Raw genomic sequence first — 14,044 nt, forward strand, 5'->3', positions numbered from 1 at the left:
ATAAACTAGTGAAAGCGTGGATATGCACTCTCCAGCTCTTTCAGGGACATTCCATCCTTTGAGCCTCACAACAAGCCTGTGATAGAGGCAGAGAGGGGATAACTGTCCCCATTTAATAGATGAAGAAACTGAGGCCTCCAGAGATCAAGGGACCTGGATGCATTTTCCCACCCTCGGTCCAGTGTTCTTCCTACACTGGCAGGGTAAACTGCACTCCACACTCAATCTACCTAAACCACTGACCGAGGGGAAGACAAACAAGTTAGCAGAGAAGGGCCAAGGAGACAGGGATATGCCCTAACCTGGGGGCGAGAAAGCCAGCGGGGCGCAGCTGTTTCCTTCAACTAGAAGAGGCTAATGGTGACAGATGTAAGCTTTTATATGTAGAATGGATAAACAACAAGGTCCTACTGTATAGCGCGGAGAACTATACTCAATATCCTGTGATAAACCACAGTGGGAAAGAATATTTAAAAAAGAACGCGTATATATGTATAACTGAATCAATTTGCTGTACAGCAGAAATTAACACAACATTGTAAATCAACTATACTTCAATAAAAAAAAATACTGATTTAAAAAAAAAAGAGGCTGGGCCTTCCCTGGTGGCGCAGTGGTTAAGAATCCGCCTGCCATTGCAGGGGACACGGGTTCGAGCCCTGGTCCAGGAAGATCCCACATGCCGTGGAACAACTAAGCCTGTGCGCTACAACCACTGAGCCTGCGCTCTGGAGCCCGTGAGCCACAACTGCTGAAGCCCGTGCGCCTAGAGCCCGTGCTCTGCAACAAGAGAAGCCACCGCAATGAGAAGCCCACGCATCTCAACGAAGAGTAGCCCCCGCTCGCCGCAACTAGAGAAAAGCCCGCGCGCAGCAACAAAGACCCAACTCAGCCAAAAATAAATAAATAAAATAAATAAGTAAATAAAATAAAATTTAAAAAGAGGCTAATGGTGACCAGTTGTGTCCTGGGGGTTTGGGGGGCCTGATCCCCTGTTACAGCTGGAGAGAGATGAACAACCAGGGGTGGGGGAGGGGGCGTGGTAACCCTGGGTCTGGAGGGAAGGAGGCTAAGAAATCTCCATCCTCAGAGACCATGCCCTTCTCCTCACTTAAAAGTAAGAAAGTCGGGGCTTCCTTGGTGGCGCAGTGGTTGGGAGTCCGCCTGCGGATGCGGGGGGCGCGGGTTCGTGCCCCGGTCCGGGAGGATCCCGCGTGCCGCAGAGCGGCTGGGCCCGTGGGCCGTGGCCGCTGGGCCTGCGCGTCCGGAGCCTGTGCTCCGCGGAGGGAGGGGCCGCGGCAGTGAGAGGCCCGCGTACCACCAAAAAAAAAAAAAAAAAAAAGTAAGAAAGTCTAAGGCAGAAACAACCCAAATGTCCACTGATGGATGAATGGATAAACAAAATGTGATCTATAATGTTACGCAGCCTTAAAAAGGAAGGAAATTCTGACACACGCTGCCATACAACATAGATGAACCTTAAACACGTTGTGCTAAGTGAAGTAAGCTAATCACAAAGGGAAAAGTATTGCAGGATTCCACTTACACGAGGTACCCAGAAATCGTCAAATTCATAGAAAGTAGAATGCTGGTTGCCAGGGGCCGGGGGAGGAGGAATGGAAAGTTACTGTTTAATGGGTATGGAGGTTCCGTTTGGGAAGATGAAAGGTTCTGGAGATGGATGGTGGTGACGGTTGCACAACAATGTGAATGTACTTAATTAATGCCTTTGAATTTTAAGCCTAAAAATCATGAAAATGGTAAATTTCATGGTATATATATTTTACCACAGTTGAACAAAAAAATACGAAGGTCTAGATATTGTCAGATGTACCAATCTGGGCTCTGAGAACACACCCAGCTCCTGAAGACAAGGGATTGGCCTTCATGACCTCTTTCTGAGCGTCATTTCTAATAGCTCTGACCTCTCACAAGTTTCCAAGTGGCCGGCCAGGACAAGAATGTCGAAGAAATCACCCTCCTTTCCCCTTCAGACACAGGCTCCAGGCTCCAGATGGGAGGAGGACAGAGGGCGAGGCTCCCAGCGGGCCTAAATGTTGCAATGGGGGGGGGGGGGTAGTTACCACTCCAGGCATTAGGACAGCTAGAGCTTCCTTCTTGGCCTGGAACCCTGCCCCAGCTCACCCCAGGGTCTTGAGCTCTCCTGTGCCCCAGGGGACCACCCCTAGCAGGCTCATAGGAAAGTGTAGCTGTGTCCCACCAGGGGGAACAGGGCCGAAGGTTGGGGGCCTGTCCCCAGGCTTGTGGCTGAGCTGGGAAGCAGGGGAGCAGGGGCATGAAGGGGATCCTAGGTCTCAGACCCCTCTCTAGTCTGAAGTCAGTGGCAGGAACTGAGCTGTGAAGTCCTCAGGGAGAACTCTCCCCTCTGGCCCAGCCAGTCAACAAGGGCTGGATCCTGGGAATATGCTAATCAGTCAGCGAGGAGGTCCCAGTTGGGGACAGCACATCTGGAGCCTGGAGCAGCACGGTTGGAAATAAGACTGGGATAAACATACAGGAGTCTCCTAGGGCCAGGGAGCCAAGGCAGAGGAAGCGGGGGCCTCCTGGCTGAGGGGTTCCTGGGCTGGGCAGGGGCGGGGCAGCAAGGAGGAAGCAGACAGTGGGGGTGGCCTGGATGGAGAAGCCGGAGGTCTGGGGAGGGAAGGGAGAGCTCAGAAATGCACCAAGCTGGTGGGATCTTCTACTAAATTTGCAGTGACAAAGGGATGACCCCTAAGAGTCACAGGTTGACATCCAGCTCTCCCCCTGCCCCGTTCACTCATTTGCCCGGCAGCTGACCAAGCACCACCAAACTGGGATCAAGATCCCGAATCTTGAGCATTTGCTCAACCACTAATGAGCTGTGTGACTGTGGCTATGTCACTCACCCTTTCTGGTCTCAGTTTCCTTCTCCCCTGAGAACAGGATTGGATAAAATGCCCTCCAGGATTCCTTCTGGCTATAACCCTACAGATCCCTCTTCTTTCATTCATTCCTTCAATCTCCTTCTAACTTGCACTGCTCACATCCCCTCCAGCTCAGGGCAGGAGAGCTCCTTAATTTCCTGAGACACTCCCTGTGCATTCCTGCTTCCCTCCCTGCTCTGGGTCATGTGGGCCTTTCCCCGAGAATGCCCGGCCCACTGCTTTCAGCTGATCCAGAGCCTGCCCACCTTTGCTAGAATAACAGAGCCTTAAAATGGCAATTAATGCACTGGCCATTATATAAATGATTTTTACAAAGTACTTTTGACAAGGTAACCCAAAAGGTAATTATAAAGACTACATTCAGACCTAGAAAAAAGGGGGTTTATGGTAATGCTACTTGAAAATAGAAAATACGCACCATCATTAAAACCATATAAACATCTGTATACCTGAGGAAGGGAAAAGGCGCAAAATAAGATAGCTGTTTCAGAGGAGTAGGAGTAGGGAAGGTCAGTGATTATGTTTCAAGTCTCATTACTATTATTGCAATTCTCTTTCTAATATAAACACTGCTTTTGGAATTAAAAAAACCCAGTGCTCTCAAATCCCTCACTCCACCTCCTCCTGGAAGCCTCCCTAACTCCAGCCCACAATGATCTCTCCTCGTTTGAATTCCTGCAGCGCAATCGGGAACCGTGGGGGGCTTGCCCTGGAGAGGGCAAGGCAGGAGCTCTGGAGACTCCAGGCTCTCCTACCCACTGGCTGCCTGGCCTTGGGCAAGTTCCTTAACCCTTTCGTGCCTCAGCTTTCTCATCTTTAAAACTCTGATAACTTTCCTACCCCACAGGGTACTGTGAAGATGCCCCGGGGTAACAGCTGTGAGCATTACCCCAGTGCGGGCCCACGGAGAGCTCTCTGATGTGACCACCCCCACCCCACCCCCACCATCGGCAGCCGCAGCATCACCACCATCTCCAGCATCGTTACTGGCACCATGCCTTGTTCCCTAGTGGTGTGGCGTATATCGATACTCTTGTCTTTCCAATCTGGCAGTAGATTCCTTGAGGCCAGGCCCCTGCACCTCAGAGCAGCCAGTCCACAATGGGCACACTGTAGAAGCAGAGGAAGCCCCCCTCCCCCGACTCTTTTCCACGCACACTCATTCTGCTTCCTTCCAGGTACACCAGGCAGAAACATCCCCCGCCGGGAGCTAAGAGGACTCCAGACAAAGGATAGAGAGGGACGCAGGGCTGGGTAATCACCCCAGCTCCTTCTCCAGGCCACTAGTCATGCAGTGCCCTTCACCCAGGCTGGGGGGGGGTTCCCTGATGAAGGCCTGGGCCATGGAGACACAGCACAGAGGAGAGAGCAGGGCCTTCCCTGCACACCGTCAGCGGAGGCACCGGGGCCTCAGTGTCCTCATCTATAAAATGGGGTGGATACGACCGTCCTTTTCCTCACAGAGCTGTTGCAAGGATCACATGAGAACATTTGGGAACGGGCCTCCAAGAGCACAAGTGCTGGACACACAGGTTGGCGACTGGCGCTGCCATCTGTCTGTCCCTAAATGCTGCCCCTTCCCCTCCCCCAGCCTGCCGCTCCAGGGTCCCTGCCCCATTGCCACACGAGGCCAACCCAGAGAGGGAGACTCACTTTGGAGCAAAGGCCTGGAGCTTAGGAGACGGCGTCCCTGGCTGTTCTCTAGATGAGCTGAGGGAGGACAGGCGTAGAAAGAAGTGTTGGAAGAGCAAAGGAGTGGGCCTTCCCCCCTGCCTCTCCTTCAGGCCACCTGAACACCCCCAAGGACCTGGCCCCTACTGTGAGGTCCCCTTTAGCCCCATCCTCGGCTCCTGCTGAAGGGGAGCAGGACCGAGTGCCAGAGGCTGGTGCCAATTCCCTTCCTTGGACACGCGGTGGGAGTGAGCTGTGGGAACAGATCGTTCTGTGGCTCCGTGGGGGTCAGTGCAGTCTCTCCAACCCAGCCCGCTCACCCTGGGTGGCTCCGAGGGTAGTCCTAGGGTGAGAGGACTTTACAAGGCACGGCACACCCCTGGTGGGGACAGCCTGCCCTCTGATCCACAGGAAGGAGGGCAAGACAGCTCCCCATCTGAGGACAAGGCCTGGGCCTTGGGGAGTTGAGGGCTGGGAAACTTCACAGCCCTCCGGAGGACGCTGTCTCTGAACTGGAGGCTCACAGGCCCAGGTCAGCTGGCAGCAGGAAGGTTTGTGTTTCTTTTAATATCAACTCCCAGGCATTTAACATTCCTCGAAGCTTAAACACAGAAACATTTTCCTTACCAGACTGTGCTTTCTGCTTTGCCAAACATAACCTGGCTTCCTGCCCTTCCCCCACTGCCTCCATCTGCTTCTGTCTCCAAGATGTAATGATTTATGGTGTGTTTCCCCTGGGGCCCGTGCAGCTGACAGCAGTAAGAAGGAGGGAAGCCACAGGGCTGCAAGTCCAGGTGGGGACAATGCCTTCCAGCCCTGGAATCCGGGTTCTGGGGGGTTGGCGCCCACGGTGCTTACTGAGCTGGCTGCCCAGGACACCCTTTTAAACTCTTCCATTCTGCAGCCACTAAATGACCCAGGGGCGTGGCCACCAGTCATGCTTCTTGGCTGGGTATCTCCTGAGGCTGGACGGGCCGGCCCAGGGATGTGGAGACGGGGCTCCCGGTCCTCAATCCCTGCAGGAAGTAGCTTCCCGGGACTGAATCTAGAGCTCACTCTCATCAGCTCCCATCTCCTAAATAATGAAGGACCGGCTCGTGGTTGCCTGGCAGCACTATCTCCCTGGCAACAGGGCTGAAGAGTGAGGTGCAGGTCCCCAGCATTAAGAAGGGATGTGCTCAGGAACACGGGGTGACATGAGGCAGATGGCTGGGCCCCCACTGAATGGTGCCATCTCCCTTGTTCAAACACAGGAGCCTGAGACAGGGTCGGGGGGGGGGCACGCAAGTCCCCAAGGGGACACTGCCACCAAGGACACCCAGCCAAGAGTCAGGTACCAAACTCTGCAGCCTCAACAGTGCATCAGAGAACAAATGCTTCCTGTGAAAAAGCATCATGGCTCCCCACACCCAGATCACACCTGGGCAATTGTTTTTTGTATTTTGGGGTTTTTTTTTTGCGATACGCGGGCCTCTCACTGCTGTGGCCTCTCCCGTTGCGGAGCACAGGCTCCGGATACGCAGGCCCAGCGGCCATGGCTCACGGGCCCAGCCGCTCCGCGGCACATGGGATCTTCCCGGACCGGGGCACGAACCCATGTCCCCTGCATCGGCAGGCGGACTCTCAACCACTGCGCCACCAGGGAAGCCCTGAGGCAATTGTTAAGAAGCCTATATGTATATGTATAGCTGATTCACTTTGTTATAAAGCAGAAAATAACACACCATTGTGAAGCAATTATACTCCAATAAAGACGTTTTTAAAAAATTAATTAATTAAAAAAAAAAAAAGAAAAAGAAACCTAGAGTACCCAAGGCCCACGGCTCAACGGCAGGGTGTCAGTTACCATTTCCTTTGATTGCACGGTCAGAGAATCCACACCCAGAGCAGGCTACTTGTGTCAAAAGCAGGAGGCCATACAAGGTGCCAGATGGAATGTGGATAGCTCCACACTGAACGTCACCCCTCCAAGCCTGCATCCCCTTGACAGGTAAGTGAATAGCAGCCATCTTCAAAACTGGCAGAATTTCCAAAGACACAGGCTGCAAAGAAAGCCCTTCACCCTCTGTACATTTGTAAGACACCGAAAAACGTAGCTGAGGCATATATACTCTTACTCTGACTCAGGACCTACCCCTGCTCGTACCACACGACCCACCCTAAGCCAATGAACTCCTAGCACAGGTGAGTAAAGCCCAGCAACCCTAGCAACAGGTCAGAGACCAGCCCTCAGCAACTCAGTTGGATCCTAAGCCCTTCCAGTCCAGTGGCAAATGCTTGGGGTCTCACTCCTCCCATGGCAGACAGGGCTAATCCAACACAGCTCTCATGGATACAGCCTCAGAATCCTTCTTAACACAGTGTTCCTGGAAAAAGCCACTGGTAGGCTAAAGATGGGATGTGAAAACAAAGGTAGCTGTCATCCTTGTAGTCTGTCCTGCAGGAGTGTGGATGATCCACTGGCACCAGATATGGAAGCCCAAGGAACCAGGCACACGTGGGCTTCTGGGGCTAGAATAAAACACCATCTCCAGCAGGGGAGAATAACCACCTCGCGGAACACTTCTCAGAACAGCTCTGAACCCAAGTCACAAAAGGCCAATCACCCTGACCAAGAAGGTGGAGGAGAAGGACGCCTTCCCCACTGGCACCACCTCCTGACAGCTCCCTGAGACTTCCCTTGGTGCCCTGGCTGTGCCTGCCTCTCACCTGGATCTGCCCTTTGCCCATGATCTTGTCCACGATCTCGTTGTTGTCCTTGTTGACCTTGGTCTTGTCATAACACTTCTCGTAGCACAGGATCCTCAGGGACTGAGACCCCTCCAGCTCAATCTCGAACTCCTGGGGAAAGATGGGACAGGGTCCTGAACCTCCAAAGCTGACCTGGCTTCCCAGTGGCTTCTCACCCCACCATTGCAAGGGTGAGGGGGGGGTGAGGTGGGCCTGTGAGGACCACATCATGAGGCCTGGAGCAGCGCCCTCATTCTCTGGAGATCCAGAGGACTCCAAATCACTGAGGAAGTGGAGTTTAGGGCTTGAGCTGTAACTCCGTATCTACATACAAACCCGAGATCAGAGCCAGATGAGCAGGGAGGGGAAGGTAGAGGGGTCCAGAGGGACAGAGCTGGCCCAACAGCAGGCTTGGCCGTCCTGGACCAGCCAATAGAACATGAGCACCAGGAGTGGAATGGGCACGGTGGGGGACAAGCCCAGGGGTCCCCATGGGGACACCAGCCCCTCCACTCACCTCGTCCCACTTGGGCTCTGTTGTGTCCCGGAACACCCTGGTTTTGGCTTTGCTGACAAAGTAGCCAAAGGAATCCACCTCCAGGGTACAGTACAGGTCTGCGGGGGGACAGGCAGAGACACACCGAGTGAGGCCCGAGGCTCAGGAACCCGGGAGGGAAAGGGGGATCACTCATCAGTCCCCCCAGCATCCCCATGGGCGGTCTGCAAATCCACACACTCCCTCCCGGGCTCAGGCCCTGGCAGCCTTCCCCTCCACGGGTGGTGCCGAGGTTGTTTCCCAGGGTAACGGTGTGTGTTGGAGGGTGGCTTTGGGGTACTACAGCCAATCCTCTGCAGTGTGAATCATGAGGGCAGGGGCAGAGGTCAGAGGAAGGACATAAGTGCCCCTCCCAGGCCCCACGAGCTGCCCAGCTGGGCCATCCTCCATCAGAAGGGCTTTCCTACAGAGGGGAGAGCGGGTACAGCCATCCCTGAGTTGTCTCTAACTGGGTGTGACAGAGACTGGATGTAACCGGGTATCCCCAGCACAACAGGATGTGGGCACCGATGAACAGGCGAACAATGCAGAAGGCCTAGCGCACCCTGGCCTCCATCAGAGCAGAGACGCGTCTGGGTGGCTGAGAGATGGAGGGGCGTGAGGTGCCCCTTAATTGATTCTGCTACGAGTGAACCCTTTGTCAGGGGCCAGGGGATAGTTCCTGGGATGAAAGGAAGGGCTCTGCAGTCAGACTGTGCAGGTCAAATCCCAGCTCTGCACAAACCACCTACCCTCTGTGCCTTACTGCTCTCATCTGTAAGTCAGGGATGATGACGGTGCCGGCACCCTAGGGCTAAGGTAACGAGTTTACTATGACAAGAAGCCATGGCTGAAGATTCACGAGGCTTTACTCCCCGAGTCAGAATGAACGTCTGAGGGCGTCAGGGGGCCGGTGGAAGGAGAAGGTGAGTACTGTCTGGAGGTGAGGGGAGACCCCACGTCTGAGCACCCTGACCCAGTCTGAGAGGTAAAACCCCTGCTCTGGGGGAGTGGGATGCCCCACCCCAATGGGCCTGCTCCCTGGGGCCCATCCCAGCCAAAAGGACGCAGAGAGACAGTAAGCATGAGACAGGTGGGCACCAGGAGATGGGAGGGGCCTGGTCCAGCTCAGTGGGCTGCAGACTTGGGTGTGGGTCACAGCCCCAAGGAGCTGACTGACCAGGAATATTCCTGGGCCACCCCCTCGCCAGGGGATTCTGTGGGTGTGGGGAGGGTCCTGGAAACTGTCACATGTACCACCAGCACAGCCTGGAGTGATGAGAGTGGTGGGCCCGGCCATACTGAGAGAAGGGCTGCTCTAGAGGCAAAAACGTGGGCTTCAGTGTCAGAAGACACGGATTGGATGTCACCACCTGTGTGCCCTGCCGGGCCACCTGGGAAAGTCCCTGGAGCCTGCTGGGCCTCAGCCTCTTTGTGTGCCAAGTGGGAATGGCATCAGTGACCTCAGAGGGATGCCAGGAGAATCAGAGCAGATAACGCACCCGAAAATGCTTTGAACGTGCCAAGCACTATGTACTCGCTGGCCACGTCTGCATTTTCTCCAGCATCTAGTAAGGGACCGAGGCACACAGTAGGTGTCTGGAAATAAACTACTTTGTTCAGCATTTCTGAGCTCCTGTTCATCCAAGGATTAAGGAGATGTGGTTTCTGCTCTCTACGAACTCATAGCAGGAGAGGCAAATTTTAAGTGACAAAACAGTATGACAGGTGCTGCCCTGGGGTGATGGGAACACAGAGAGGGGAGGCAGATTTACTGCAGGAATTCAGGCTTCACAGTGAATGTTTATTAAATGACTGTTTGCGAGCCAATGGCATAACCTCTCCGTGGCGCACTGCAGGGAGAGAGGCAAAGGGCAGATCTCACCCGCCAGAGGGGAAAAGAGGGAGTGAGAGGAGTTAGGCGCCCTGGGTATCTGATCTTACATGATGTTAAGTCCTTTTATCTCTGTGACTCAGTTTTCTCATCTGGCAAATGGGGAGAAATTATTAGCTGTCTAACTGACTCACAAATTCCTACAGAGAGAAAAATTAGATAAAAATGGAACTGTATTTTGTGAAATACTAAGAACTGCACTGATGTAGTAGATGGTGATTTAGAAGGAAAAAGAAGTGTGTGTGGCAGTGTGCTGGCACTACACATACAGGTCATATTTAAGCCTGCTCTTAGGTCCGTATTAACAAGCATGATTGCCTTTTATGGAGGAAAAAGCTGAGGCTCAGAGAGGTTAAGACACTTGCCCAAGGTCACACAGCTTGTAATCGGCAGATGTGGGATTGGAGCCCCGTATTTCTGATACCTGGGGGTGGGGAAGGGCTTGGGGAAGAGCAGACCTTGGAGACAAAGGGCAGGGATGATCCCCTGCCAAGAGGAGCTGGTTCCTGGCCTTTGGGGGAATGCCCCACATCTCAAAGGAGCTGTCAGGGCCCCAGCCTGGGCAGACAAGAGCAGAGCAGCCGAGCAGTGGGAGGCCCTATGCAATGGGTCCACAGGGACTTTCTGTGAAAGGATGAACAACGGCCCCCACCCAGCCTCTTCCTGGGGCTGGTGGTCAGCGGTACTTACTGGCTGACTGTTTAAACCCCTTGGCAGAGTGGACAATGACATGGAGGAAGCCATAGAGTCCTGGAGACTCGTCGTCTGCAAGAGAGAAAAGCCCCCAGGGAAGGGGGTGATGAGAGGCCTGCTTCTTCCCCTCCTCACCCCAGGCTCGTTGGAAGCAGAAAGGGCGTGAGACAGTCTGTGCCTTGGTCCGACAGCACCACCTGGTGGCCAGATGAAGAAGCTTCCACAGTCCACTGCTTCCTGGAATGTAAGCCTACGCTCCTTTCTCCCTCCACTCAGCCTGGGTGACCAGTCCACACCTTCCTCCTGGGCCAGGGACTTCGTCCCGTTTGCCGCGGGGCACTTTCCCTCCCCCATGAATCCTGCCTATCCCCTGGCTGCCCGACTCAGCTTAGCCTTCCAAATTTGAAATTCCAATATTGTCACTCTGTGCCAAGCAAAGAGAAGGTCCAGCTCCGCCTCCTCTTTGGGACATACGGGGCAGATGACCCCCACTGTGGAGGAGAGCTTGCCTTCAAACCCCTCCCCTGCTCCAGAACCTCCCACAGACTCCTCAGCTTGAACAATATACTCCCTTGCTTGGCATTCAAGGCCTTCTAAGATCTGATCCCTGGAAACTTTCAGCCATATTTCTCACACAGTACTCTCATCCACCTACCCTTCCCCTCCACCACCATCACCTCCCTGCTCCATGAACTGGCTTCCATGAACTGACGACCTCGGGAACATATTAACAACACAATCCCAATGCACCAGGGCACCAGATCTTCTCTCCAGCCAGAGGTGGCCAGGGAGAAGTTGGGGCTGTCTGGAGACTCAGCAGAGAACAACCCCTATTCAAACTCTCTATGTACCTGGCAACCGAGTCTTCCCAGCCCAGCGGAGCAGAAATCAGCCATTTGTAGCCGAGTGTCTGGCTAGGTCTTTGTGCAAGGTCCCAGCAATGCCCTGGGGGCTTGGACCTGATGATTTGAGTAACCTCGGGTTCCAGATCTTACCGTCTTTATTGCTGGTGACAGGAATGTTGTGTACAGTCCTAAGTTTGAAACAGGATCCCGTGAGCACCTGGAGCTCCACTGAGCTCAGGACAAAGGCCTGGAGATCTGTAGGAGGAGACAAGAGAGAGGGGAATGTCACCACAGGTCCACTAGGACCTACTGCTCTTCCTTGGGGGCTACTGCAGGAAAAAAGCTGAGCTCTAGGGGCAGAGTGGGTCACTGGCAGGGAGGGAGAGTAGACATTCAGCTGGGGATGGTCACGGGTGCTGCCGGAGGGGTAAGAATTGGAGGGTCTAACTAGAGGGGTTCATGAACGTGTGTGCGAGACAACAAGAGCAAGAGACAGAGAGCTGCACAACCCTGGGCTTTGGGTCAGTCCAACTGCTAATTCACCGTGTGCCTTAAGCAAATCACCTAAATTCTTTGGGTCTCAATTAATTAGTAACGTCAATTAAGTGCCACCTGCCCTGGCACTTTACAGAGTGACTGTGAGGGCTAAAGAGGAGACTTTGGATATGAACGTGCTTGGAAATGCAAAAGGCCCATTGTTGCCATGGACACCATCAGGGTAGCATAGTTGGGGCAGGGCTTTACCTTTCTTCTGTAGTTTCTGAATTGCTTCTCTCCACTCTGACCTCTCATAGTCTGAGGACAGTAGGAACAGGTAGCTCTGTAGAAAGGAGAAGAGAATTCAGTAGGATGACCAGAGTCAGGCCAAGGACATTTCTGGATCCTGGGGCCCACAGTGAAGCTCCTTTGTACCCAGGTACCCCTAGGCTTGGAGAAGGGCAGCTGGGAGGAAGGCCTTCCTCCTAGGAAGCCTGGTGACAGGAGTGGCGGTGCCAGTGATGGCCAGCAGAGGGCACTGGCTCCCCACCAGCAGGGAGAGGGAGTCGAGGGCTGGAGCCATGGCAGCCTCCTTGGGAACTGGGGGCCCGAGTCCCTGATTCCCACCACGGGTCACGGCCAGGAGCTATAGAGAGTGGGTAGCCCTTGACCGAGGAAGGGAACTGTCTCTGTTCCATCCCCACCCTTCTGACCTTTCCATTCCGATTGTGGATCCGAAATGGGATTGTGGGGGAATTGAGCAGCAGCAAGAACTCATTCTCAAACATCTTCTTTTTCAGGCGCTCGATGGCCCGGCTCTGTCCTTTGTTGGCTTTCTGCAGGGGACAGAGGGCACAGATGGTTCTCTTCACACTCAGACTCCACTTCTCACCCAGTAGCTCTATGTACAACATTCCCCTGTGTATTCATCCTTTTTTTTTTTTCCCTTTTCTATATTTTATGATGATTTGATGTCTTGGGGGTGCCTAGCCAGCCACAGAGAAAACTGCTCCTCCCAGGACACGCTAAATCCTAAGCTAGTCAATGACTCCTCTGTGAGTGAGTCTTTCATGTGCAGACCAAGCAATCTTGAGTCTACACCTCCAACCATCTCCTTTAACGAACTCACACACAATCCAATATTTCCTCTGCCCTAGATAACCCAGGGCAACTAGACACCACGACTCTAGCCCAGAGCCTGCTGCCTTATTCAGACTAGCCAGTCCTAAGTTGTCTCCTTTGGAAAACACAATCCAGACCCTGGGCCACGCACTCTCCACACTCCTTCTGCCTCTGGACCAAACCTGGTGCTTCCCCACGCGGCATGCCCTCTTCTCTTGGAAACTATAAGTAATAAAATAAATATAAGTAATAAAAATCTTCCAGTGGCATCAGCATCTCTGAGTTGTCACTTGGTCATCTCCATAAATTAAATCCCGGGTACTACTTAGACACCCTGCTTAAAAACTGTAGACACCTTTCAGCATAAAGACCCCACCTCTGGCCTGGCACCCGGGGCCTCCCCTGGCCGGGTTCCAGCTTCCACGTCCAGCCAATGTCCCGTCACACGTCCCCTGCACCCTCCACCCCAGCATCACGCTATCATTATCCCTGTTCTCTAACAAGCTGTTCCCCCTCTCAGCCAGTGTTCCCTTCTCCTCCAGTTCTTCAAGTTTATATTTGATAAAGGATCCCTTTCCTTTTATTAACTGCTGTCATGTTGCATGTCTCTGTTCCAACGCCGTCCTCAAGCTCCACAGTTAGAATGCATCTCTGCAGCATTTTTTTTTACCCACTAGACTGGCAAAATTGTGACAACTGCTCACAGCTGGTGCTGTGACAGTGTGGGGGAACAGTGACTGTGACACAATGCTGGGGGGAACATGATCGGATGTAAACTTTTCAGAGGTAAATCTGGTAATGAAACGCACAAGCCCTCTGCCCCAGACATCCCACTTGTAGGGAATCTACCGGAGGGAAATATGAGTGCAGATTAAAGAACGAGAAACAAGCTAAAGACCCAAATGCGTTGTCATGTAGTTGAGCAACAGAAGAGGACGCAGCTGTTAAAAAGGATCTGATAGATTAAACTGCAAAACAGCACGTGTAGTCTAATCTCATTAAAAAATACACACACACACACACACACACACACACACACGTATAAGCATAGAAGAGTCTAGAAGAACACACCTCAAACTGGTGATAATGGGGGGGTGATGATCAGTTCTACTCTATACACTGTGATATTGTGAGCATTTCTTGTTATAAT

At 53.2% G+C, this 14,044-nt stretch overlaps 1 protein-coding gene across 5 annotated transcripts in view; it reads right to left on the reverse strand.

The window, feature by feature from the left end:
* Nucleotides 1-14,044, reverse strand: part of ABR (ABR activator of RhoGEF and GTPase) — a 176,725-nt gene that overhangs the window by 32,508 nt on the left and 130,173 nt on the right. For all 5 annotated transcript variants that reach the window (XM_059049027.2, XM_067021647.1, XM_067021646.1 and 2 more), the window contains 6 exons: nucleotides 12,486-12,608; nucleotides 12,040-12,115; nucleotides 11,446-11,550; nucleotides 10,448-10,522; nucleotides 7,846-7,943; nucleotides 7,308-7,439 (listed from right to left, as the gene is read on the reverse strand). In XM_059049027.2, the coding sequence (XP_058905010.1) occupies nucleotides 7,308-7,439; nucleotides 7,846-7,943; nucleotides 10,448-10,522; nucleotides 11,446-11,550; nucleotides 12,040-12,115; nucleotides 12,486-12,608 (609 nt within the window). The remainder of the gene's footprint in view (nucleotides 1-7,307; nucleotides 7,440-7,845; nucleotides 7,944-10,447; nucleotides 10,523-11,445; nucleotides 11,551-12,039; nucleotides 12,116-12,485; nucleotides 12,609-14,044) is intronic.

The sequence above is a fragment of the Kogia breviceps genome, chromosome 19 (assembly GCF_026419965.1).
Source record: "Kogia breviceps isolate mKogBre1 chromosome 19, mKogBre1 haplotype 1, whole genome shotgun sequence".
In the NCBI taxonomy this organism is placed as follows: domain Eukaryota; kingdom Metazoa; phylum Chordata; class Mammalia; order Artiodactyla; family Physeteridae; genus Kogia; species Kogia breviceps.